Here is a 26730-nt window from a genome sequence, read left to right as displayed (position 1 = left end):
CAGTGGGTGTCCTGAGGACTGATCCTCCAGTCACTAGAATGGTCTATAAAAACTGTAGAGGCTCCTGGGAATCTAACAAGAGTACCGCACTACAGGGGAGCACACAGCTACCCCAAGTAACTGCTGTTAGGTTTCAATGTGCGGGACGCCTTTGGCATCTCCACTGTGGGAGAAGAAGTCAAACAGAATCCTATGGCAATATTTGATGAGCATCTCCATACACACATTTAGCGGTGAAAGCAACTTCAACATCCACCATTGCGATGAGTAACAGCCATGGGCACTTCACTTCCTTTAAATCACGTGGACGCGCAACTCAAGATATCCAGCTACAGGTCTAGGGTTCACAGGTTATTGGTCCTACATACACCTGACACACTTCCTGAATTCCAACCCAGGTGGAAGACTGACTTGGGGCCCTTAAGCATTGGCATGTAGACCTTATAGCTCTGGAGGAGACTACCTTTTGGTCACCAAACCAGCTTAGAAAAAAATCAACAACTTACATAGTATATACTTCACCAGAATTGGGCTGTGACAGATGAAAAGGGACTCCTCCCTCTTACGTTTAAGATGGCAAACTGAAGAAAGAGATTTTCTCCAATAAACTTGTGCTATTGAAAAAGAGAGGGACAGGTCAGATTGCTACACCATGTGTCCTTGCTGGAAGGAGATTCAATTCATTACTTCATTGAGACAATGAGTTGTTCAGAGATATGCTGGAATGTAGTCAAGGCTGTTGGATTGGTCATTGAGTGTCGAGCCTTCCATGTAACCCCTGATTTGGGGTTACATGGTGAACAACTTGAGAACAGCTTTTCCATGGATCAGTTTACGTCTCTGGGCTGCTTTATGTCATGTTCCCCTTTTGTGATGTTTAGTACCTTACTTTAGGGGGTGGTGAAGAGGATGACCAGATTACAACAAGAGTTGCTTTGATTGGATGATTTATTTCGTATATGACAAGTGTAAGTATGAGGAAAGTGCATGGTACTTTTGATGGAATTTCAAAAGTTGGAAGAAGAGTTTGAGGTGGAGTTTGCAGCAAAGAAGTGAGAAGTGCCATTGTGTAAGCAGACCTGTTTGGGCACGGAACTATACTTGGGCCCTTGGATAAACAAGAGGCACTAAAAATATTGATAAATGAAGTGAGAGGCATGAGAGACAGAGGAATGTACAACAGTTATTCATGAAGATGAACTTCACATGTAACAGGACTGCCCCTGTGTAGGAGATTCTGTAGGGTGATAGCTATGGCCATGTTTGTCATGTTAGGAGAGGAAAGATCTCCCCACAGAATGAGGGTATCTGGAAGGGTCAAGCGTAATCGAGAAATTCTACAGCTTTTTGGGAAGACTTCAGCAGGGTGGACACTGAAGGAAATGGGGAATTGGAACATAGAAATAAGTTCTGATGCAACTGGATGGTGGGAAAGTAAGTGAGTAGGCTGTTAGCAGGAGGAGAATGAGACACAAGAGTACTGAGATTACAGAGATTATCAATGTTGAAGTACAAGATAATGTTTAGGGCACAAGTGCAGGCTTACACATTGTATTGTTAACAATTTGTCATCTTCTCAGAGTGGGGTAACCTCTCTTGGTTGGCACCAACAACAGAGAAAGGTTAGAGGCTTGGAGAAAAAAAGCCCCCAATCCTTCATCTAAAGGGACGATGAGCCGTCACAGGAGACAAAAATGTGTAAGTGGCAGCTGAGCAGTCAGAGCCCACTCCTGCACACAGCACTAGATTAACAACAGACAATTTTGAGTATTGTGGCTGTTACTAAGTTATGTAGTGTCTTTTGAAACGTTGAGCATATACACTGGATGTGACCTCAGGAAGGAATATGCTACTTACCAGTATGCATCTGTTCTTGGCATGTAGAGCTGCAGAGTTGTACACTTAGCATAGGTCGCCATCTGGTGTTGGGCCCGGATGTTTGCAGTTTGTTTTTCTTCTTGGACCGTGCTTGGAAGTCACGAGTTTGGTGACTCCTCCTTCGGTCCGTACTGCGCATGGGCTTCGGCTCCATCCTCAGATTGTTTTTCGCCAACAGGGAAATGATGGAGCGTAGTAATAACAGTGAGAAACCCATGTGTGTTGTATCTAAATAAGATGGACTGGAACGGATACAGGTAGCCGGGGAGGCGGGTGGGCGTGTACAACTCTGCAGCTCTACATGCCAAGAACAGATGCATACTGGTAAGTAGCATATTCCGTTCGAGGCATATGAGCTGCAGATTGTACACTTAGCATAGATTATATAGCAGTACCCAACCTTAGCGGCGACCACCGGTATCCGTTGCAGCTGTTTGAAAGAGTGTTTTTAGTACAGCCTGGCCCACCCTAGCTTGCTGCTGGGAATGCACATCTACACAGTAGTGTTTTGTGAATGTGTGCGGTGTAGACCATGTGGCTGCCTTGCATATGTCATCTAAGGGTATATTCCCTAGAAAAGCCATAGAAGCCCCTAACTTTCTTGTAGAGTGGGCTTTAGGGGGAACAGATAATGTTCTCTTTGCCTTCTGATAGCAAATTTGTATGCATTTTACAATCCACCTAGCTATCCCTGATTTTGAGATGGGGTTGCCTTTATGTGGTGGAGAAAAGGAAACGAACAACTGTTTGGTCTTCCTGAAGGGTTGCGTTCTTTGTATGTAATATAGCAACGCTCTTTTCACATCTAGTGTGTGTAAGGCCCTTTCCGCAACAGATTGGGGTTGCGAAAAGAAGACAGGTAATTCCACTGATTGATTGAGGTGGAAGGGGGTAATGACTTTGGGCAGGAACTTCGGATTAGTTCGAAGTATGACCTTGCTGTTATGCATTTGTATGTAAGGTTCCTGTATGGTGAACGCTTGTATTTCACCAACCCTTCTAAGGGAAGTGATAGCTACAAGGAAAGCTGTTTTCCAGGTGAGAAATTGTAGCTCACATTTGTGCATTGGTTCGAAGGGCGGACCCATTAGTCGTGTAAGGACCAAATTTAGATTCCATACAGGGGAGGGTGGTGCCCTGGGAGGAATTACTCGTTTAAGGCCTTCCATGAAGGCTTTAATAGCGGGCACTCTGAAGAGTGACAAATGCTGTCTGTTTTGTAGATAGGCAGCGATCGCTGCTAGGTGTAGGCGTATGGATGAATACGCTAGGTTACACCTGTGAAGATGGAGCAGATAGCATATGATGTGTTGTATGGAGGCATCTAGAGGGTTGATTGTATTGTTACGGCAGTACATTACAAATCTTTTCCACTTTGCGGCATAGCATGCTCTAGTGGTAGGACGTCTGGCTTCCATGATGATGTTCATGCAATCAGGGGGAAGGTTAAGGTACCCGAATTCTAAGATTTCAGGAGCCAGATCGCCAGGTTGAGCTGAGCTGGGTCCGGGTGCCTGATTTCTCCATGGTTCTGGGTTAGGAGGCATGGGGAAAGGTGCAGTTTTTGATGTGGTACCACTGATAGTTGTAGTAGCGTGGTGTACCACGGCTGTCTGGCCCACGTCGGAGCTACCAGAATGAGTGTGAGGGAGTGCTGTTGTAGTTTCCTGACCACTAATGGAATTAGTGGGAGAGGTGGAAAGGCGTATGCAAATCTGCCTGACCAGTTCATCCATATCGCATTGCCCTTGGACAATGGGTGTGGGTATCTGGCGGCGAAGCTTGGGCATTTTTTGTTTTCGTGGGTGGCGAAGAGGTCTATTTGAGGATGCCCCCACTGTTGGAAGAATGGGTGAAGAACTTGTGGATGCAGTTCCCATTCGTGTAGTTGTTGAGTCTGTCTGCTGAGCAGATCTGCTATGGTGTTTTGTACGCCTGGAACATGTTGTGCCAGGAGAAAAATGTTTTGGGGAATTGCCCATCTCCATATGCTCTGGGCTAAGCGGGAGAGCTGGGGAGAGTGTGTCCCCCCCTGTTTCTGTATATAATACATCGCAGTCATGTTGTCTGTGCGAATGAGGACTGCTTTGCCTGAAATCTGCTTTTGGAAAGATTTTAGGGCTAGAAAGATCGCCAAAAGCTCCAGATGGTTGATGTGGAGCGTTTTTTGCTGTGGCGTCCATAGACCTTGCATTGTGAGGTGTAAGAGGTGCGCTCCCCAGCCGGAGAGCGATGCGTCCGCTGTTAGAGTCACTTGGGGAACCGGGTCCAGGAACGGCCGTCCCTTGGAAAGGTTTGTGGTGTTCCACCACTGCAGAGAGTGATGTGTGCGGCCGTCCACCAACACCAGATCCGTTAGCTGACCCTGGGCCTGGTTCCACTGTTGTGCTAGGCACTCCTGAAGTGGACGCATGTGGAGTCTTGCATGGGGCACTATGAAGATGCAAGACGCCATCATCCCTATGAGCTTCATAAACACTCTTGCTGGTAGAGAGTGTTGAGGAAGGAATATTTTGCGTAAGGCTAGAATGCTTGTGATTCTGGCTGGGTTTGGATAGGCAATACCTTTTGAGGTGTCTATGGTGGCCCCGAGATATTGCTTTGTGTGAGATGGTATGAGGTGGGACTTTTGGTAGTTCACCGTGAAGCCTAGCTGATGAAGCAGTTGGATGGTGCTGTTTGTATGTTGCACGCATTGGTGGTAGGACGCGGCTTTTATGAGCCAGTCGTCTAAGTAAGGGAAGACGTGAACATGTTGACGTCTGAGGTGTGCTGCTACTACTGCTAGGCATTTGGTAAACACCCGTGGTGCAGTGGTGACCCCGAAGGGGAGAACCTTGAATTGGTAATGTTGCCCGTCCACCACGAACCTGAGGTATTTTCTGTGAGAGGGGTGTATTGGAATGTGAAAGTACGCGTCTTTCAGATCCAGTGTTGTGAGAAAGTCTCCCTGGCAGAGGAGTGGGAGGACCTGTTGTAAGGTGACCATGTGAAAGTGGTCTGAATGTATGTAGGCATTTAGAGGCCGGAGATCCAGAATGGGTCTGAGGGTCTCGTCTTTCTTTGGGATTAAGAAATATAGGGAGTAGACCCCTAGATTTCGTTGATTGTCGGGTACCTGCTCTATGGCGTGTTTCTGGAGGAGCGAGAGTACCTCTTGTTTGAGCAGTGTGGAATGCTCTTGGGACATTGGACGGTGCCTTGGTGGGATATTGGGTGGGGTAGATGTTAGCTCGAGGCAGTACCCTGACCGAATGATTTGGGTCACCCATTTGTCCGATGTTATGGACTCCCATACGTGGATAAAATCTTGTAGTCTGCCCCCGACCGGAGTGGAATGGTCTGGGGGGAGGGAAGGGGAGTCATTGTGCGGGTGGGGTGGCAGAACGGGTATTGTTGGTTTTGCCCCTGCCCTTATTGTTGTTGCCTCTGTAGCCACCTCTTTGGTTGCCCTTTGAAAAGGTATTTTGAGGAGGGGATTTGTAGGAGGTAGAGGCATTATCGGTGGAGGAGCCTCTACCTGTGCCACGAAAGGACGAGCGTCGAAAGGAACGCTTAGAGGCTTGGGTCTGGAGCGCTCCCATAGACTTCGCTGTGTCTGTATCTTTCTTCATTTTTTCGAGCGCTTCGTCTACCTTTGGGCCAAAGAGTGTTTGCTGGTCAAAGGTGTGATTAAGTATTGATGTCTGGACCTCAGGCTTGAACCCTGATATTCTGAGCCAGGCATGGCGGCGAAGCAGGACACTGGTGTTTATGGCTCTAGAAGCAGTGTCTGCTGCATCGAGGGCACACTTAATGGAGGTGTTTGTGATTAGTTTGCCCTCCTGTATCAAGTCATGAGCTTGGCGTTTGTATTTCTCTGGAAGGTGCTGCATAAGAGCCTCTAATTCATCATAGTGTGCTCTATCATATCGCGCAAGCAGTGCTTGTGTATTTGCAATGCGCCACATGTTTGCAGCCTGGTAGGCGGTGCGTTTACCAGACGCGTCCAGAAGTTTAGATTCCTTGTCTGGTGGTGGGGCATCTCCTGAGGATTGGGAGTTAGCCCGCTTTCTAGCTGTGGAGACAACTAGGGAATCTAGAGGAGCAGGGCCCTTGATGTATGCAGGGTCTGTGGGTGCCGCCTTGTACTTCTTCTCTATTCTAGGGTTTAGTACTCTGGCTCTGACAGGGTCTTTGAATACCTCTGTAGCGTGCTTGGTGACACCCTTAAGCATGGGTAAAATAGCAGTGGAACGATCTTGTAAATCAAATGTATCCAGTAGGAAGTCTTCTTCCACTGGTTCCGTGTGCATGTCCACCCCATGGTAGTGTGCTGCTCTCTGCACTAAATGGTGAAACCCTAAAGAGTCCTCTGGAGGAGACGGCCTTGATGGGTATAGGTCGTCTTGAGGTACATTGGGTACATCAGGGTTATTATAATCCTCCCATGGATCTGGGGTCCCTGGTGGGGTGGGATCCATTGGGGCGTCCCCTGGGTCATTGTCCGGGTCCCCGTCATCCGGATCTGGGGATGGGGCCGGATCGTAGTGAGGTAAAGGTGGAGGGGGTGGTGGTGGGAGGGGGGGTGGCAGTGGGGAGGGTACTCTAAGGGGAGAAGTGGCTGAGTCCCTCTTTTTGGGTGGAGGAGGAGGAGCCGGAGCCTCAAGGCGACGCTTCTTAGTAATCACAGTCAAAAGGCCAGTCTTTGGATCTCTGGACAAAGTCTTTTGTAAAGGGTCTGGTGTAAACAGAGCCAATGGCGCCGAGTCGTCTGTCGGCACCGGCGATTTCGGAACCGGAGGTTTCGATGTTCTGTGTACGCCTTGCTTTTTGGAGGTCTCCGTGTGTTTCGGCGTCGAATGCTGTTTCGGCGCCGGAGCGTCGGTGCCGACCGATTTCTGTTTGTGTTTGGTCGGCGCCGAGTGTCCAGGTTTCGGCACCGGTGGTTTCGGAGTCGAGCTGGATTTTGCAGGCTTCGGTGCCGAGTGGTGTTTATCGGCACCGGGCGTCGGCTGGCTCGATCCCGAGCTGCCGTGAGACTTTGAGTGCTTCGACACCGGGCCCGAAGGTGGGGTGATCGAGGCTTTGGTTTTGGTCTTGCCCAGGCCGGCAGGCGAGGGGGTAACCGGAGTCTCTTTGGTTTTCGGTGCGGGGCTGGGAGGGGGCATTGTACTCACGGCCCGCTGTCCTGGTGTTACGTCCTCCAGGTCGGAGTCGTCGGCCTCGGAAGCGCTGACGATGTCTTCTCCCAGTTCGGTGTGTGTCTGCCCCGAAGCTTCGGCGTCGTCTCCGAAGATGTCCGGTGGAACTGTCGAGGATGAGTGCGCCATGGTGCGTCGAGCCCTTCGATCTCGGATCGTTTTCTTCGATCGAAAAGACTTGCAGGCGGGGCAGTCTCGAGCCTCGTGTTCCGGAGAGAGGCAAAGGTTACACACCTGATGGAGGTCGGTGTGGGGAAATTTAGACCCACATTCTGGGCACTTTTTAAACGGAGTCCTTTCCATCGGCCGGGACCGGAGTCGCGGAGGGCCCGAAGGCCGGTGTCGATGTACGGGATGGAAAAAGTGCCGCTTCGAGAGATGAAGATGATGAAGGAACTCGAAGAATCGAGGATTTTCCGTCGAGGCTGGAACCGTAGAAGTTCGAGGCCGGAGCACGAAGTATCACATCCGAGCCCGATGGCGGAAAAAAACAATCTGAGGATGGAGCCGAAGCCCATGCGCAGTACGGACCGAAGGAGGAGTCACCAAACTCGTGACTTCCAAGCACGGTCCAAGAAGAAAAACAAACTGCAAACATCCGGGCCCAACACCAGATGGCGACCTATGCTAAGTGTACAATCTGCAGCTCATATGCCTCGAACATTATATTTGCCATGTTTGAGTAGGGTGTATAGCGATTTTGGAAGGTTCTATTAAAAATGTTCTAAAAAGGAGAGCCGTGGTCGAAGATGGCAGCCTGATCTGCGAGCTTCGCTGTGAGAGGGGCTTCAGGCAGAGACGGCGGCTTCCTACACATGGACTGAGGCATCGTGTTAACACCTCTTACATCACAGCGCTCATGAGAAACAAATGGGCCAAACTCCCAAACTGCCAGAGATGTCTTTCGGGAGTAACGTACACTGTGCGTGGAGAAGACCAGTCAGGCCTATGGCGGGAAAGTGTGTTGTGCTATATTAACTGCAATGAGACTGGCATATTCCCGTCCTCTGTGCTCTTTAATTTAATATACTGGCCCCACCTCCAAAAAATGGACTTAAGTGTTAGTCTGTGGCTGTGTGAGGAGTAATTCTTAATGTGTAAGTGGATAGACCCATGCGAAGCGACAGAGCGTCAGCTCTTAATTCATGAGTGACCATTGCAGCAACAGCATAGCTTGAAGCTTCACAGTTTGACAGGAGGTTGTTCGGACACTTAATTAAATACAGATTTAACCTTGTACATTGCGTCTCTAGCAATTGAGAGCCATATAGCGCCCTTGTTGTTGTGAGGAATATTCTGCGCTCTAAGTATCCTATCATCTGCTACCAAATATTTTACTCCTTGTCTTCAATAGCTGTGCATTCAACCATATGTTTGGTCTTCAAAGATTGAAATAGCTTGTTCCCGCGCTTTGGTCTCTTTGACTCGAGATACTGGCCTCATCTTCACAAACGACCTGGAGTGTTAGTCTGGGGCTGTGTGAGGAGAAATTCTAAATGTACAATGTGGATAGCCCCGTGTGAAGTGAGAGAGCGCCAGCTATTAATTCATGAGTGACAATTGCAGCTACCATATTGCTTGAAGCTTCATAACTTGACTGAAGGATGACTTGGTCACTTAACTAAATACAGTCTTATTCACACACAGTGCGTTTATAGCAATTGGGATCTGTATGGCACCCTTGTTGCTGAGAGGAATATTCTGCACTCTCACTATCCTATCATCTCCTAGCAAACATTTTACTCCTCGTCTTCAGTAGCTGAATACCTGAAGAAATTGGTCTTGCTGACACACCTCAAACTTCCTCATACCGATATCAAATGATCTAAGTGGAGCAGCACATAAGAGAGGAAGGAACAACAGTCAAGTTTCACTTCCATTAACGACAGGAAAAAAGTTCTGCCATCTTCTACAGAGGATTTGAGCCGACAATACCAAAGTTGATAGGCACCTTGTCTTGTATACTTGTGGAGGAAGGTTCATACGAGTGTCAACAAATTTCACTACTTAATCGAGTCACTTAAGACTTTACCTCATAGACCCTGTGGCTGTTCTGTGCTTCCACAATGACTCAGCGCAACACCCTGAGAATAAAAGTAGTCGAAAGTCTACTGTCAAGCACGGAAGTAAAAGCTCGAAGAAACCCCTGTTTGTGGACGTACTCAAACAGCCATGCAATATGTCTATGAAAAGCACTGTCTCTCCGACAGAAGGCTCACCTTAGATTAACTCAACCTTCACACAAGGGGAAAATGTGGATCGCATATTGCAAGAGATTTCTGCTATCAGCCAGAGGTTAGAAGGGTTAAGCACAAACATATCCTCCTTAGCGACAGAAACTAAATGAATTTGAATAGACATTGCAGGATTCCATACAAAAACAGATGCACTTGATCATAGATTGACTGCTGTGGAAGAAAGTCTATAATCAATACAAAGCAGAGATCAAGAACTGCTATTTCTCCGTAGCAAATTGATCGATTTGGAAGATCGCAGCAGGGAGATAATGTTTGTGTTTTTGGGTTTGAGGACAAAAATCGAAGGCCCAAATGCCAGAGTATTTCTTCGAAAAATGCTTCCGAACTTAGTTGGCTTTACTTTTGATCCTCCACTGGAAATACAGCGTGCACACTACATAGGCCCACTACTCAAAGAATCCGCAATGCATTCACGGCCACTTATTGCCTGCATGAACAGACAAGGCAACTACTAACATCAGCTCGTTTTGATGGTCTGTTCACATATGATGGTCACGAAATCTGCATGGCAGCTGACTTCTCCAGAGAAACTAATGATCGCCTGCAAGGCATTTCTTTCACTGAGACCACAGTTGTGACAAGTGGACATCAAGTATGGTCTCTTCAAACTTGCCCGCTTACGCATCAGGAAAGATGGTATCTCTAAGGATTTTTATGACTCTGAAGACCTCCATCTCTTCATAGACCGTTTGAAGCCACTGGATATGGACACGTAGCACTCTACTCCTGAACCAACACAATCTACTCCTATCACTCAGGTTCCAGGAAACTCACTACATTGCGGCAGAGATCTCGAGAGGTCTGCTCGAATTCATGAAGACAAGGCTACAGCTCTTCATACTGTGTCTACCTTTAATCAGGAGCAACACAGAGGCAAATCTCGCTCCCCTATAGTCATGATTATACTATATATAATACCTTCTAGACCTGTGGCAGGCCTTTTTTGTGCTCAAGACACCAGAAAGAACGAAAACACCTTGCCATCGGACAGCTGAGTATTACTCATACTGATTTGTTCTCATTATCATATTAATTTTGATAAGTCTTCTGTTTATTTCCTGTGTTTTAACAGCTATATATGATATAGGTGTCTTTCAATTCAAGGTTTCTACTGTTGTTACAGATTTATATGAAATTATTAATATTTTCGATAATAGTGCAGATCCACATGATTTTGATCGTATACCAACCTCTTTAATCCATAGGCAGAGTAATATGACACAAAGTTACATTGCAATGTTTTCTTATAATCCACATTTTACACATTTTGATTCATACAGTGTAACTGTCCTTTTGTTTTATTCTGTATTTATTAATCATTACCCCGTTCTCTTGGTGGGGCCCCCTCATGGCGGTGCTCCAGTGTGCTTGGATCCGCGGTTAAAAGTTCAGATTCCTCATCCCATTTCTCCCTCCCTTACACTCTTCCCTTATTAAATCATATCACATCGCATTTCCTGATCTGTAGTGCGACTTTAGCTCCACACATTAGTCATCTCTCTTTCCGGTTATCTTGTTGGATTATCTTGCTTGTGTTGCGGACCAGGGTTTCCCTCCCATTTTCCTTCCCTCCTCTCTCTCTTCCATTTCCTTCTCGGCTGGTTCTTACAGTACCAACCAATTCATAACAACCTTATTTGGCATATTTTGATATACTTATAATAATCCCCTATTATTGACCATTCCTCTCTGTTTTCCCATCATGGTCTCCCCTTACGCTCTTCGTGTCATTACATGGAACGCTCATGGATTAACACATTTCATCAAAAGGAAAAGAATACTCTCTTATTTACAATCTAAGCAGGTTGATATAGCACTCCTTCAATAAACCCATCTAAATGCTACTGAATCTGACAGACTGCGTAGGGAATGGGTGGGAAAGGTGAACCATAGCAGAATACAAGGGGAGACGCCTCCGACGAGAGACCTTCTCGCAAATGCGGAGTGGCCATCCTTGTTCGTAAATTTCTACCAGTGACAGTGTTAAAAACGTGGACACCTCCAGATGGACGTTACGTCTTTACCAAATTACGAATTGGGGAGTCTCATATTTGCATTGGTTCAGTCTATGCTCTGACCGCAGCAAAGAGTAATTATTTCTACATTTGAATCGCCTTCTAACTGAAAGAGGTGTTTCACAATTCCTTATCGGCGGAGACTGGAACTTGGTAAGTGACCCAGTTCTAGACAAAACAGGTCCATTAGACAGGTGCAATGCGGCAGACAGAGCACTAATGGATGATATACAAGCAGATAATTGTTTGGTAGCTCGTATGGCTTTGAATATTCTTTTTACTTCCAAGGCAGAATATGCCCTACAAAGGAGACATTACGAGGAAGGGGAGAAGGCAGGGAGGCTACTGGCGGCGCAATTGCGACAGAGAGAAGCAGCCATGGCTATACCAGCTATAAAATCTACTACAGGAGCCACACTAACTAGACCTCAAGACATTGTTAATCAGTTTGCCCTATTTTACAAATCTCTTTACACTACTGAGATTCAAGCTGATAATGATAAATTAGAAGCCTTCCTCACAAAAGCAAAACTACCCTGCCTTTCTGATGAAGGCAGACAACTTTTAGAGGGTGAAATCACCAAAGAGGATATCTCGCATATAATAGCCAACTTACCTTATCATAAGGCCCTGGGTGAAGATGGCTTCCCTGCAAAATTTTACCGATGGGCGGGTTCGGAGATTGTTGACTCCCTTCATGCTGCATTTCAAGAAGCAGAGCATAAGACCTCTCTGGGTCCCTCATCTCGTAAAGCTGCAATTGCTGTGCTACCCAAACCTGGAAAATACCCCTTTTCTGTGGCAGTTACCGCCCCATATCATTATTAAATTGTTATATTAAAATATTAGCCAGTGTCTTAGATTCCCTTTTGCGCAAAGTTTTACCTTCCTTGATTGATCACTCACAAGTAGGATTTGTCCCAGGTCGATCCACTAGGAACCAGCTCCGCACTCTGGCACATACACTGTGGTCTGCCATATGCCATCAAAATGACGCATGAGCCCTCTCACTTGACGTGGAGAAAGCTTTTGACCGCATTGAATGGGAATACTTTTTTAAAGTATTAGAGAAGTTTGGATTGGGTGACCAGTTTATCACCAAAATACGTTTGCTATACGATAATCCTACTGTGCAGGTAAACTGTGGGGGTTTTGTGTCTAACTCGTTTCCGATTCGTAGAGGGACTCGTCAGGGGTGTGCCCTCTCTCCACTCCTATTTCTTTTAGCTATGGAGCCTTTAGCAGCCACAATATGTCAATGCGTCAATATTACGGGTATATGCCACCCTACACAGATGACATTCTACTTACACTTACAGACTTACCCATCTCTCTACCATCCATACTTCAAATTATAGATGAATTCTCCTACTTTTCGGGTTAGAAAAATAATTGGGACAAAAGTGAAGCTTTATCCATTTTGGATGGATCCACAAAAGGGGCTATACATGGTTTTCCCTTTTATTGGCAGTCCTACCAGTATACCTGTTTAGGTATACTGGTAAATAAAGGATTAGAAGGGATGATTGTCGACAACTCAAACCCCCTAATTACTCAGATGCAACGCGATTTTGAAAAATGGAAGGTACTGGGGCTCTTATGGGGGGTAGAGTACAAGCCATTAAAATGGTCACTCTCCCATGTTTCTTCTACGTTTTAGGTATGCTCCCCCTTCAGATTCCTCTGACCACTCTGCGCTCAATAGATCCCAAAATAAAATCCTTTGTATGGAATTCAGCTAGACCTCATCTAGCAGCATCGAAACTGAAGGCCAATTACTCTTGTAGAGGTATGAGACTTCCCTCAATAGTGCATTATGCCCTTGCACTACATTTATCCCAATTGGCTTACATGACATCAAAAACCTCTGATGTGCCTCAATGGGTACTCATAGAAAGACACCTTTTATCAACTGAAACAGACTTTTCTGCTTTATATGGTGCAGGGATTAGTCATGAGGACCCTAACAACTGGATTTTATCAGCCATGCGTAGATCCTGGCAACGAGCACATCGATTGTTGGGCTCAAATCCTCGAATACATGGAAAGGCCCCTTTATGGGATAACACAAATATACGTAGTAACAGGCAAACAATACCAGGCCCCTATGGAAAGTAGCAGGCATTCACACCCTAAACCAGATTCTTCATAATGGGGATCTTAAGTCATTTGCACAATTACAAGAGGAATTTAACCTACCTGCCCAACAATTCGGAAAATACTCACAACTTTGACAATGCTTAAGGAGGAGATTAGGGCCACAACCTTGGTTGTTACAAACTTCCCCAGTTGTATCATATCTACATACCCTGGGGAAAACATAAAGGGATCACATCCGGTTTATATGAAGTACTTACATCCCATATCTTTTCGCAACCCCTACTGCAAGATTTGTAGTACTAAATGGCAATCCCGATTATCAGTCTCATATAAAGATGGTGAATGGATGGAGATCTTAGAAGATTTGAATAAAGGCACCCGTGAGGCTAGATTGAAATTTTGTCTATTCAAAATCCTTCATCATTGTCATTGGTCACTAACAAAACTACATACAGTGGGAATACTTCCACATGCTAATTGCTGGAGATGCTCTAATACCTATTGCGATATAACCCATATTATATGTGAGTGTCCTCTGATACAACTTTTCTGGGCCCATGTGGGTAACACCTTATGTAACACGATGCCTTTACACCTTCCACTTATTTCTACCACCGTTCTCCTACACGATACACGTTGATCACAAGCACTGTCAAAACCTCAAAGTCGTTACTATCTTGAGAAAACAATAATAATCGGATTCTTACAGTGAATAACTACAATTAATAGTGACAATTGTTGATAATACACACCACCAATTGATGCTCTCTCAATTAATATAATAGTAATTACCCCTCGTTTTACAACTTATCCTAAAAATACCTGCATTCCATACCACTCCAGGGTGCTTCCAGGCACCAGAAAGAGAAACTGACAACTTCAATTTGCTGATTTTGCTTGCCATGATGGCGTTTATTTTTTCAATTTTTGTGGTGCAGTTCGGTCAGACGCAGTGGCCTTGATCACATGAGCGTGTAGCGAATGAGTGAGGTATATATTGGTTACCCTCATACCATGTGACATTGAGTCTGTTTCCAGCATAGACATAGAAGAAATACTTTGCATGTTGATAAATAAAAACAAAAAATGCACTGACCAATATATTAACAAAAACGCACTGATATAACAGACTACAAGTGTGAATCAGAGGAAATGCAGTTTCATACATGGATATTTCAAAAGAAAAATAGAAATGATGCAAATTCATAGATATTGCACGTTCGTTGTGCTCATATTAAACAGACCTGCCATTCAAACATAGAATATAAAGTGCTAAAATGCAGCTATAAAATATGTTTAGATTAAAAAACCAGGCAGTAAACAAACGGGAATTTAAAAACCAATTGTATAAAAATATTTCTTTTTTTCCTTTTTTGTCTTCTGATATTTCCTATTAGTAGTATTCTGTGCAAACATGAGGAAGTTATTAAGGGTACAAATACTGTAATCAATTCGAGAGTAAGGGATCTCATTTAGATACCCTAATTCATCATAGTGCATTAATCATAAAAGAATTCCAATCTAAAGTGCTGTGTGCAGACATCTAAAAACTGTGCAAATGTGCAAAAGATAAAGTGCAAAGCTACAACAGGTAAGAGCTAAAACTATTAGAAAAAGCAGTGCAGATGCTATAGACTATATATCTTGAGAACTAAATCGATGGTTTAATGCATTTTATCAAAAATAAAAACCCTTTCCATAGACTTACATATATCTCTACTTTCAATTTTCCCTTTTCTTACACATGGTCATGCCCTCTATCATCTGTACTGTATTCCTATACTATTATTTTTGTCTACAAGTACATACCTAGATGTCTCCAACTTCCCTACTATATATCTTTTCTAGAGTTATCCTCCCTCCCCTCCCCTCATTTTAATTTCTCCTCACACCCTTCTCTCTCCTCCCTGGTTCCGCACCACTATAGCAACAGAGCTATAACAACGGAGATATAGTAGCTCGTTCTATTCTGTACCTTACATAACATCCTAGCAATACTTATTCAAAAGGGACTTACCATATTTCTCCTCTTCCTGTGAGTTATAATCATCCCTTTCTCTCCCTTCAGATAAAACACTATACATTGTAGAATGGTAAGTATTCATCTAGATCCTCCTGCTATTGTTGCCATTTTTTTAAGCAGTATTAAAATACACACAGCTTTCAATTCATTGTTTAATATTACTACGCATAAGTCACCTTAAGCTCTTGTATTTACATTTTACTCTTACATTTGACTAATAGTCACTGTTTGCCACCTGCCACTTGCCTTGAGGGGACTCCAGGTCCCAGAATTCCGTGCTCACCCAGGGAGGGAGGAGCGTGCTGCTGGTGTGCGCTGAAAAGCGCTGGACTTCTCCGCGGCGCGGGAAGCGCGTGGGCCGTGCCCGGGCAAAGCCCGGGCCAAGGGCAGGCCCATCCTAGCCCGTCTGAACCTGAAGGAGGCCGGGCAGGGCAATACTATTGACCTTTTGATTTCCGGGTAACAAAGTTCTAAATCTGGGAGGTACTGTGTTACACACTGATATTATTAACTATTACTAAGCAATATTTAAGATGACTAAACGTAAGCTGGGTTTAAACTGTGGGGTTGTGGGGACACTTGATGCCTTTCTACTACGAGCAGAATCAGTCCTTACCCACGAAATAGAGCTTACTGAGCGCAGGTTGTCATTAGAACCTCAACTACCTCAATTTTGTCAAGCACTAGCAGGCCCCCTTTTGAGTGGACCTGCTGAGGTTACTAATTCTCAGTCTGAGCAGGTACATACCGTTCATTTGATCCCTGAAATTATTGTAGCACCCGAGGTAGCGATCAGCCCGCATAAGACTACTTCAACTACTAGGGGAAAAAAGTTAAAGGCGCCCAAAAATATCACCCACGAACCACCCTCTAATAAAATAAAGGGTCTTGGCCCCCCGTATAAACAATATTCGTCCAGGGTAACTAGACGCAAAATCACAGTAAGTTATAGTGACGATAGTCAGGGGGCTAAAAAAACGCTAGAATTGCATGATCCATGCTGCTTACTTGAGTGCGGCGCTCCCATCTCACTTGTATCTTCCTGAGCGCTGGTGATCTCAGGAGGCGCTATAAATGTGAGGCTTATGCATTTTAGTTCGTTGATGCAGACCACCACACTAAAATGCGTTGGTCTAACCCTGATGCTTGGTACCTGGCAGGGCTGGAATTCCCAATGCTCACCTAGGAGAGGAGCAGGCCTCACAGTAGTGAAAAAACGAATTGGGCTGTTTGTCACTACCAGGACATGCAACACATACAATTACATGTCCTACTTTTACTTACACAGCACCCTGCCCTAGGGCTACCTAGGGCCTACCTTAGAGGTGACATATATGTAGTGAAAGGGGAGTTCAAGGCTTGGCCAGTGGGTTTAAATGCCAAGAAAAACTGGCACTAAACTGCACACACAGGCACGGCAGTGGCAGGCCTGAGAGATGTTCAAAGGGCTACTTGTGTAGGTGGCACAATCAGTGCTGCAGCTCACTGGTAGCATTTAATTTACATGCCCTGGGAATATGGTATACCACCTTACAAGGGACTTACAAGAAAATTAAATAGGTCAATCAGATATACACCAACTATACACATGCTTAGGGAAGAGGCACATGCACTTTAGCACTGATGGGCAGGGGTGAAGGGCTCAGAGTCCTATGGCCAGCAAAAGAGTTCAGCAAAAAGAGGAGGAGGAAGGGCCATTTTCCACCACTTATTAACTTCAGACGCACGGAGAGGAACACTGCCATTCACTGGCTAAAGTGCTACAGATTTAGAACTTGAACAGTAGACAATTTACACAAAACTCTTACCCATGTCCACTGGGCCATACCATTTTCCTACACGGTCACTACATGCACATTTGATGCTTTCTTAAATATAGGGTGCAAACTACATAGTAGGTGTTCATGTGAGTCATAAACCAGTGCAAAAAGGGACATGATTAGTTCAACTCATCCCTCTCTATGAACATTTCTAGATATATTGATAAATATGAAATACAAGCAAAGCACATCACCTGTTCTTCCAGCTGCGCCAGCCTCTGCTCCATCATCCTGCTATGCTTCTCTTGTTCAAACTCCAACAGTGTGACTACTGTATCGACCCTAGACAGAAGAGAGAATGAGTTATCAGCGCCTCAGGCAAAACATGAGGCCAACGTGAAAGAGAACAAAGGGTTTAAGAGTAAGCACTGTCATGACAACTCTGGCAACCAAATATAAAAGGACAATGGTAGTAGCAAGCAAAGCCATACACACCTAAAGCGAAGGAAGAAGGCAAGATCAAGCAGTGTCAAACACAGCAAGCAAAGCCATACACACCTAAAGCGAAGGAAGAAGGCAAGATCAAGCAGTGTCAAACACAGCAAGCAAAGCCATACACACCTAAAGCGAAGGAAGAAGGCAAGATCAAGCAGTGTCAAACACAGCAAGCAAAGCCATACACACCTAAAGCGAAGGAAGAAGGCAAGATCAAGCAGTGTCAAACACAGCAAGCAAAGCCATACACACCTAAAGCGAAGGAAGAAGGCAAGATCAAGCAGTGTCAAACACAGCAAGCAAAGCCATACACACCTAAAGCGAAGGAAGAAGGCAAGCTCAAGCAGTGTCAAACACAGCAAGCAAAGCCATACACACCTAAAGCGAAGGAAGAAGGCAAGCTCAAGCAGTGTCAAACACAGCAAGCAAAGCCATACACACCTAAAGCGAAGAAAGAAGGCAAGATCAAGCAGTGTCAAACAAACTCTACCTTTGAGGCTAAAGCTTCAGTGCAGTCAGCCTGAAAGCCCAGGGTGCAGGACTCATAAGGGATGAACAGGATGTAGACAGGATGAGGAATAAGCTAAGGGGGAGGTCAGAGTATTAGATGTGTGTTGCAAGTGCCATCCAAGGACAGAGCAAGTGGCTCTGTTTGCATACCCAGAGTCGACACTATTGATGAATTCTATTTATCAATGGAAACCTACTGATTCAGCCTCTCCGGGAACCCACTGAGTTGTGACCGTCAATTTCACTGGACAGTGGACTAGAGTGGCTGCTAAAAATGATCGAGTACCTTCCGTTTGGACTCCCTGGCATGAACTCTCATTCATTAACAGGTGATCTGAGCCCTTTTTCCATATGTAATTGAGGGTACTTAGGTTAAAATGGAAATGAATCATTCTAAAGTCAGAACAGTACCCCACGAGGGGCTCCAGCCCACTGTATGTATCAGAAATAAGGTAAGCGTATTCATACGTTGTTAAAGGATTCAGAAAAGGGCACTAAGGGGGAACAGTGCAAGTGCTAATCTGCAGAGGGTACTTTTCACACAGATAGGACAGCAGATTAGAAAAATTCAACACCAATATTTCGCCCGATCAATGGAAGGCATTCATGAGTTGCCTGAGGAAGCCCTCGAATGCTGACAAGAATCTTAAGTAAAGGGCCCTAAAGTTACCTGGTAAAAGCTAAAATATCAGAAATGTTAAATGAAGATTAAAATACGAACCTGCACACCAACTGCCAAACCTCCCACTTACTTTCTCACCCTGGCCACGGAAGATGAGACTCAGGAAGATAGTGGAGAGAATCTCCTGAATATAGTACTCCTACCTTCTCACCAGGTGAGGAAACCCTTTGTCGCTTCCTTATATAGATACTACACACAACCGGCCAGATAACCCAGTCTGAGGTAGTGCAGCCTAACGTTGAGAAAACCTCTCAGGTGACTGTCAGGGAGATTTTGTGAGGTTCGAGTCATTGTCTCGAAGCCTCTAAACCAACAGCACAGGAACCAGCACTTCCCTGATTTTGCAGTACCACATGGTGGTTGTGTTGTCTATCATGACTTGGGCTGGCCTGCCCTTGATCAAAGACAGAAAAGCTTTGAGGGCAGCTGGATGGCACACAAGTCTGCCAGACTGCTTTGAAACCACTGTCCCATCAATGGCCAGAGAGCTTCACATCGTCCAATTGCTCCCCCACCACTGATCAGAGGTGATGTGTCCATCACATCTACAAGCTCCAGCAGAAAAAAGGGAGAACGGCCATCTGGACAGCAGGATGGATATGCCATCCTTTAGATGGTCTGAGACTTGAGCTTGCATTCCTAAGCTAGTGATGGAGATATGGTAATACATGTATTCCAACATGTGACCAGGGGTCTTGATCAACAACACGATCTTTGTGAAAACTAGATGGGATGAGGTAAGGCCGAAGGGTATGACAATGAATTAAAAATGTTCAGATTGTACCATAATATGGAGGTACTTCCTATGGGACTTCAGGGTCAGCTCATGGAAGTACGCACACTGCCAATCAAACCACACCACCCAGTCATTCAGATCCATGGCCAACAGGATCTGGGAAAACATCATTATTTTGAACTTCTCGTTCAGGAACAAGGCATTCTACAACCTGTAGTTTCAGATGAGCCCCCGTTCCCTGTCCTTCTTGTGGACCAAGAAGTATCAGCAATAACACCTATACCCTTCTCTGCCTCGGTTACCACCTCAATCGCACCGTTAGCAAGCAACCAATGTACATCTCTGGTGACACTAACAGTGTGATAATAAATATACACTATATATATATATATATTTCTATTTTTAACCATTTCAAATAATGTAATTTAATTGCACAATATTTCCTATAGGGCTCTATTTTTAGTACCTACCTCCGTTGCTTTCTATGGGGGTTTGCAGTAGCAGTGGTTGGCCATGTGTAGTGCTGGACATACTATTGTCTGTTTTTTGTTTCTGGTAAGTTGCACAGTTTGGGAACACCAAAAATTTCTAAACTTACTCTAAAGTGTAAGTTACCTTTGTGAATCAGGCCCTAGATGTTTTAAATGTGACATGGGGACATGTAGCAGCACTGGCTGGTAAATAAACAGCATAAACTTCATTTATCACGAGCAAGGCTCCATCAAAAATCTACCTTACGACAATACACAATACACACTGTCCTTAGGCAGTCTGTTTAAGTGAAGTGAAGTGGAATACTAACATACACATGTTTTGATGGGTGTGCAATGAGAGTATACACACCTGTATTTGTGAAACTAAAATCGGATGTGGTTAGGTCCCAATCTAAACATACAGATGAGGACGAGACCCTCATAGGCTGCGGTGGGTCTGAGACCCATCTTACTTGATACTCCTCACCCGGCGGGAGCACCAGGCTCTGGATCTGCTACCGCCTGAGGGCTGAGAGAGGTGGCCAAGCCCCTCTGCCTCCCCTGACCATGACCCTGACAGATGAGGAATAACCGAGGGGAGCAAAGTCTCACCCTACGTCTTCAAAGACCTCCCCGAGTACCAAAGCCAACGTCCTATGGCTGTGTGCTCCAGAGTATCTCCTCCAGCAAATTGTGAACCCGATAAAAGCTAGCATTGTAATTGTTCTCTCATCCCTCATTGCAGAGCCCAACCCCTGTACCACTAATTGTCCCTTTGCCCACATTGTAGAAGTCTTCAAGTCTACCTGGGTCATTGCACAGTTCCAGCCCCCACTGCAGGGTGGATAAGGTACCCCCGATGCCGGCAGAGTCCTTTTGCAACCGTGCAGGAAGGCTGGGTCTGTGCCTAATTTGGACAGAAGTACTTCACACAATTAATGCTTACAATAACTATGCAGTTTTCAGTAAAGTGCCTCTGGTGCTCGAACTAAATGTACTAAGGGAGGCACAGGTCTCTGTTAGCACAAAGGCGCTGTGCAAAGTCTTGCTGGCATGAAGCACACACCACAGCCTATGACGCCCAGGTCTGCCACAGACAGAAGTGGGGTTTTTTCTTTGCTAATAACTTTTGGTCCATTTGACAAATCTAAACAAAACAATCCATAAAAAGGTTCATCCACCTTAGCTGCTTCATGGAAAGTTTCAGGGTGATCAGTATTGTGGGGGCAGAGAAAAGGAGGGTCCCAGAATTAATTTTCCTACAGACCCCGGACCTCGCGCCTTGTTCACCACTACCATTGCCGGCCTCATTGCACCCCACGCCATCGCATCCATGGACAACTTACTCATCGGAGACCTGAACTTCCACCTCGACAACCCCAACGACCCCAACTCCACCATCCTCCTGGACAACCTCGCCAACATCGGACTGAAACAGCTCGTCACCATGCCAACTCACAAGGCAGGACACACCCTCAACTCCATCTTCACAGGAGGTAACAACATCCACTTCAGCCATCCCACCCAACCCCCATGGACGGACCACCTCTGCATACACTTCCACGTCCACAAACCCATGCCGCCCAAACTTGCACCGTGCCCCCTATGAAGGAACTGGGGCAAAGTTACTGAGGAACAGCTCAACTCCACCCTCAACCGACGCCAGCCTCGCAATCAAAGAACTCTACAGATGAATCTCCAACTGCGCAGAAGAGCTCGCACCTCCACAAAACTCCGACAGACAGCACCCTAGGAAGGCCAACTGGTTCACCACTGACCTCCAAGAATCCAGAAGCACCTGCAGGCGTCTCAAGAAGAACTGGAGAAAAAGAAAAACGTCAGAAGATCGCACCACCTACAAGAACGCCATGACGGAATACCACCAACACATCAGATCTACCAAAAGGACCTTCATCCAGAACAAGATCCTCGCCAACTCCAGCAACTCCAAGGAACTCTTCAGCGTCATTTAGGAATTCACCAAGCCCCCCAGCAAAACCACAGACATCACCCCCCCCCCCGGCCCCTTGCAACAAGCTCGGATCCTACTTCCATCTGAAAATCAAGTGCCTCTACGATGACTTCAACGACCAGACACCTGACTCAGAAACCACCTCCTTCCCCAGCAACGCCAGCCAGCCCAACATCTCCTCCAGGACCCCAGTCACCACCGAAGATACCACTTCAACCATGACAGGCATCCACTCAGGAGCCCCCACGGACCCCTGCCCGCTGCACATCTTCCACAGAGCCGCCATCGCTCAGAACTACTATGCACCATCAACACCACCTTCAAAACCGGCATCTTTCCAGGTGACTGGAAACGTGCAAAAGTCAGACCCCTGCTCAAGGAGCCCCCAGCAGATCCCACAGACCTCAAGAACTACCGACCTATCTCCCTCCTCCCCTTCGCGGCCAAAGTCACCAAGAAGACCGTCAATGCCCAAATAACAAAATCCATCGAAGAAAACTCCATCCTCGACCCCTCCCAATCCAGATTCCGCAGCAACCACAGCACCGAGGCCGCTCTACTTGCCGCCGCAGACAACATCCGCAACCTCCTGGACCAAGGACACACCAAGGCCCTGATCCTACTCAACTTCTCTGCAGCGTTCGACACCGTCGCCCACCGCATACTTACCGCCATACTCCACGACGCCGGCATACAGGGAACCGTCCTCGATTGTATCCACTCCTTCCTCACCGACAGAACCCAAAGAATCAGACTGCCACCCTTCCTCTCCGAACCCACAGAAATCAACTGCGGAGTACCCCAGGGATCGTCGCTCAGCCCACACTCTTCAACATCTATATGGCCCCCCTCGCCACCATCGCCAGACAGCACAGACTCAGCATAGTATCCTACGCCGATGACACCCAGCTCATCCTTTCCCTCACCAAGAACCCCATCACCACCAGACTTAACTTCCAGGAAGGAATGAAGGACGTTGCACCCTGGATGAGCAGCAGCTGCCTTAAGCTCAACTCTGTTAAGACAGAGGTCCTCATCCTTGGACCCTCCCCCTCTGCATGGGACAACACCTGGTGGTCACCACCCTCGGCAGCCCTCTCACCTCCATAGACCACGCCTGTAACCTCGACTCCTCCCTCGCCATGACCCGACAGGTCAATGCCGTCACCTCAAGCTGCTTCAACATCATCCGCATCCTCCGAAAGACCTTCAAATGGATCTCCCCCCAACCAAGGAAGACCTTCACTCATGCACTCATAACCAGCAGACTGGACTACAGAAACGCCCTCTACGCCGTGAGCAACAAGTCGATGCTCCGCAAACTCCAGACCATACAGAACACTGCAGCAAGACTCGTCCTCGGCATCTCTCAACACAAACACATCACCCGACACCTACGGAACCTCCACTGGCTCCCCGTTGAGAAGAGAGTTACTTTTAAGATACTCACCGACGCCTACAAATGCCTCCACAACACCGGACCCCAATGCCTCAATGAGAGAATCTCCTTCCATGTACACGAGAAACCTCCGATCCGCCGACCTCACCCTCGCCACAACCCTGCGCATCCGCAGATCCAGAACAGGTGGAATAGCTTTCTCCTACATCACGGCCAAGACCTGGAATGAGCTCCTGATCGACATCAGATGCACCCCCTCCCATCTTCAGGAAGACACTCAAGACATGGCTCTTCGGTTGAACGAAGCTGCTTACTTCCCCCCAGCGCCTTTAGACCCTCAGGGGTGAGTAGCATGCTTACAATTCCCCTGATTGATTGATTGATTGATTGATTGATTGATTGATTCCCCAAGTTCCCATAGAAATTGTAGATAGTGATACAATACAGGTGAACAGAATTACAACAAATTTGGTAGAAACCTAAATCATGACTCAGTGAGTGTGCTTTTTTTGATTTGGTGTAAATCATTTCAGCTATTTTTGAAATAGTGTTAAAAAAAAGGAAATATATGGACGGTCAGTGAGAGAGTGAACGAAACAGAAGAAACTGATAACAGAGGTGGCTGAATTATAAAAAACTGTGCACTCTTTGTTGGCTTTGGCTGACCAGCTCGACGCCAGGGTTGAGGATGCGGAAGAATGGATGCGGTTGCGAAAGGATGGACGCGGTGATGTAACGTGCATTTTGTGGGTCTCCTGGAGGGGTTTAAGGGATGCAACCAGAACAATTCTTGGAATCATGGATAAAAGACTTACTTGAACTCCCAGATCTCTTGCAGTGCTTCGTAGTTGACAGAGTACACAGAGTGCTTGTTCTGCACCCCCCCCCCCCAGGAGTTCTGCCAAGAGCACTCACTGCCAAGATCCTAAACTACAGAGACAGAGACATTATCCTGCAATGCACAGGGAGCTCCCTGAAGCCAGGTATGAGGAGGACCATTATTGGGATCTTCCCACCCTATCCTCAGAGGGTACAATGCCTCATGCACTTTTGAGCTGGTTGAACAAAAAAATTGAGTTATGGCAATAAAGTATATGCTCCTTTTCCCTGCAAAACACTGTGTTCTCCACAATGGGAAGTCACATTTTTTCACAACTCGGTAGCAAATCTGGGCCTGACTGAAGGTGGGTGAGCGCACCAGAGCCAGTAGACTCACTCCTGAGACCTTCACCTCTAGCTGACCATTGCCTTGCTTGTTTCGATCTGGTTCTCGAATAAGACAGAGGATGTGTAACGGCGCAGGCTCGGGTGGAGAGTAGGAAAATGTCCTCTTGCACAATGACACAATTCAGGGTTTCGGCAGGTGGCTCATGATACCAAAGGGGCCTCTTTCGAGGCAAAGCTAGGAACATATAAAGCTAAAGAAGGTTTACTCAGCTGGGGTGGCTGGAGTGAGTGTTTTCTTCTCCCTTGACTTCATGCTTCCATAGGGGTTGGGGATGTCACATTGATACTCCTGTGTTTCTTCTCTCGAGCTCACTAAGATGGTAAGTTACTTAGTGCACATTTTATCACTACAGTTCCTGTTGAAGTGGGCCTTCATTTGTGGAAGCTCTATGATTGGTCGCAAGCTGATCAGCGTCAATAGGCAGTGTTTGCGTAGGGGGGAGGTCAGGAGCATTTTTTGTTTGCAGGATTTCTTTTCACTCAGACATCCATAACGCAGCAAAACATGGCATTGGGTATCCCACATTGTAACCTGGGTAGGCATTCATGGTCTTATCAAGCTCTCCCCTGTTGTTGGCAGGGAAGTGGCTTCATAGCCTCTCCCACTGAACAATTATTACAAAGATGGTCACACATTAGAAAATACTGATGTGGAATGTCAGAGCCCTCAATGCCCACAGAAGTGCCCTCCTTCCTAAAACATCATAAACTTGACAAAGTCTGTATGCAGGAGGCCCATCTCACTGATTCAGAGGCACTCAAATGGACAAAGAAATGGCGCAGACAACTCCACTCATCTACGTACTCGGCCTATGCCAGGGTGTGTCTATTTGGGTGGAACCTGGAGATCCCTTCAGACTGAATTACTTGGAGCCAGATATTGAGAAGTGTTATCTCATGCTCCTATGGCATGTTAGGCGAGAGGGTAATCAGCATACTTAATGTTTATGCCCCTAATACACATGTTCAGCTGTATTATTTCAAGATTTAGGACCTCCTTGATGACTATGAGCACACTCATATGAATCTATGGATTCCCTGGGGTGTGCTGGCATATGGAGGAAATTTCACCCTGTAGCCAAAGAGTATTCTTGTCGCTGGCTGGCTCATAAACATATAGTAGGTTGGATTGCATAATGGTCATGGGAGGGCTGTGCGATTGACCCAGTACTTTGGCAGGATCTTATCTGACCACACTCTGCTATTACAGGAATATACAGTTAATTCATGGAGACTTCCAACAGGGATACTCACGGAGCCCACTGCTGTTGACACCATCAGTACTGCCAGTACATGCTACTTTGAGGGTAACTGGGGCACCAGTGAAACTCGGGGCAACAAATGGGAGATGATGAATGGTAGGTGATGAAGGTGGTAGTTTAGGGAAAGCATGTAGTTTTAATTTGTGGGGTCCGAGGACATCTACAAAATGACTTGAAGACTCAGGAGGAGATGCAAGCGTAGGTCCAGCACAGATCCCGTACTTCCCCCACTACAACACATCGCTGCTGGCAGCCAAGAGAGAGCTAACAGACACAAGAGACAGGCTGGATAAATACACACTGAGTTATCATTGGCAGTGCCGTCATTGGGAGGGGGACATGCTGTGTACATTACTGGCTTGGCTGATTGCCAAAGAACATCAGCACACTTCAATTTCTGTGCTTCTGTAGGCATGTTGGTCATGGCACAGATGGCTATCAACAGAACATTGTCTGACCACTTGTAGTTGACTAGGTAACCTCTGTTCATATGGCACACGGCAGCAGCTAGTGACAGCCAATTCTGCAGAATCTACAGCCACACCTATTACTTGATTGGCCACTGGAAGCATTTCATTGAGTTCACCAAGAAATCTTGTCAATGTTTTAAAAGATAGTTTATGATAGATGTAATATTGTCCATGATTACGCATTATGGTTACCCAGGTGTTGAGGGGTCTCCAGACTTAGATTGGGTTCTGGACCTCTCTTCCCTTGTCTATCATGGATCGGGTGGCAATTTAAAAAACAGTGGTTC

The 26730-nt window shown here is 46.1% G+C and overlaps 1 protein-coding gene across 6 annotated transcripts in view; it reads right to left on the bottom strand.

The window, feature by feature from the left end:
* Positions 1 to 26730, bottom strand: part of LOC146808458 (transient receptor potential cation channel subfamily M member 2-like) — a 729321-nt gene that overhangs the window by 216775 nt on the left and 485816 nt on the right. For all 6 annotated transcript variants that reach the window (XM_085623568.1, XM_085623566.1, XM_085623567.1 and 3 more), the window contains exon 25: positions 17472 to 17559. In XM_085623568.1, coding sequence (XP_085479694.1) covers positions 17472 to 17559 — 88 coding nt within the window. The remainder of the gene's footprint in view (positions 1 to 17471; positions 17560 to 26730) is intronic.

The sequence above is a fragment of the Triturus cristatus genome, chromosome 8, assembly GCF_964204655.1.
Source record: "Triturus cristatus chromosome 8, aTriCri1.1, whole genome shotgun sequence".
Classification (NCBI taxonomy): domain Eukaryota; kingdom Metazoa; phylum Chordata; class Amphibia; order Caudata; family Salamandridae; genus Triturus; species Triturus cristatus.
This window is presented reverse-complemented; position numbering and strand designations above follow the sequence as displayed.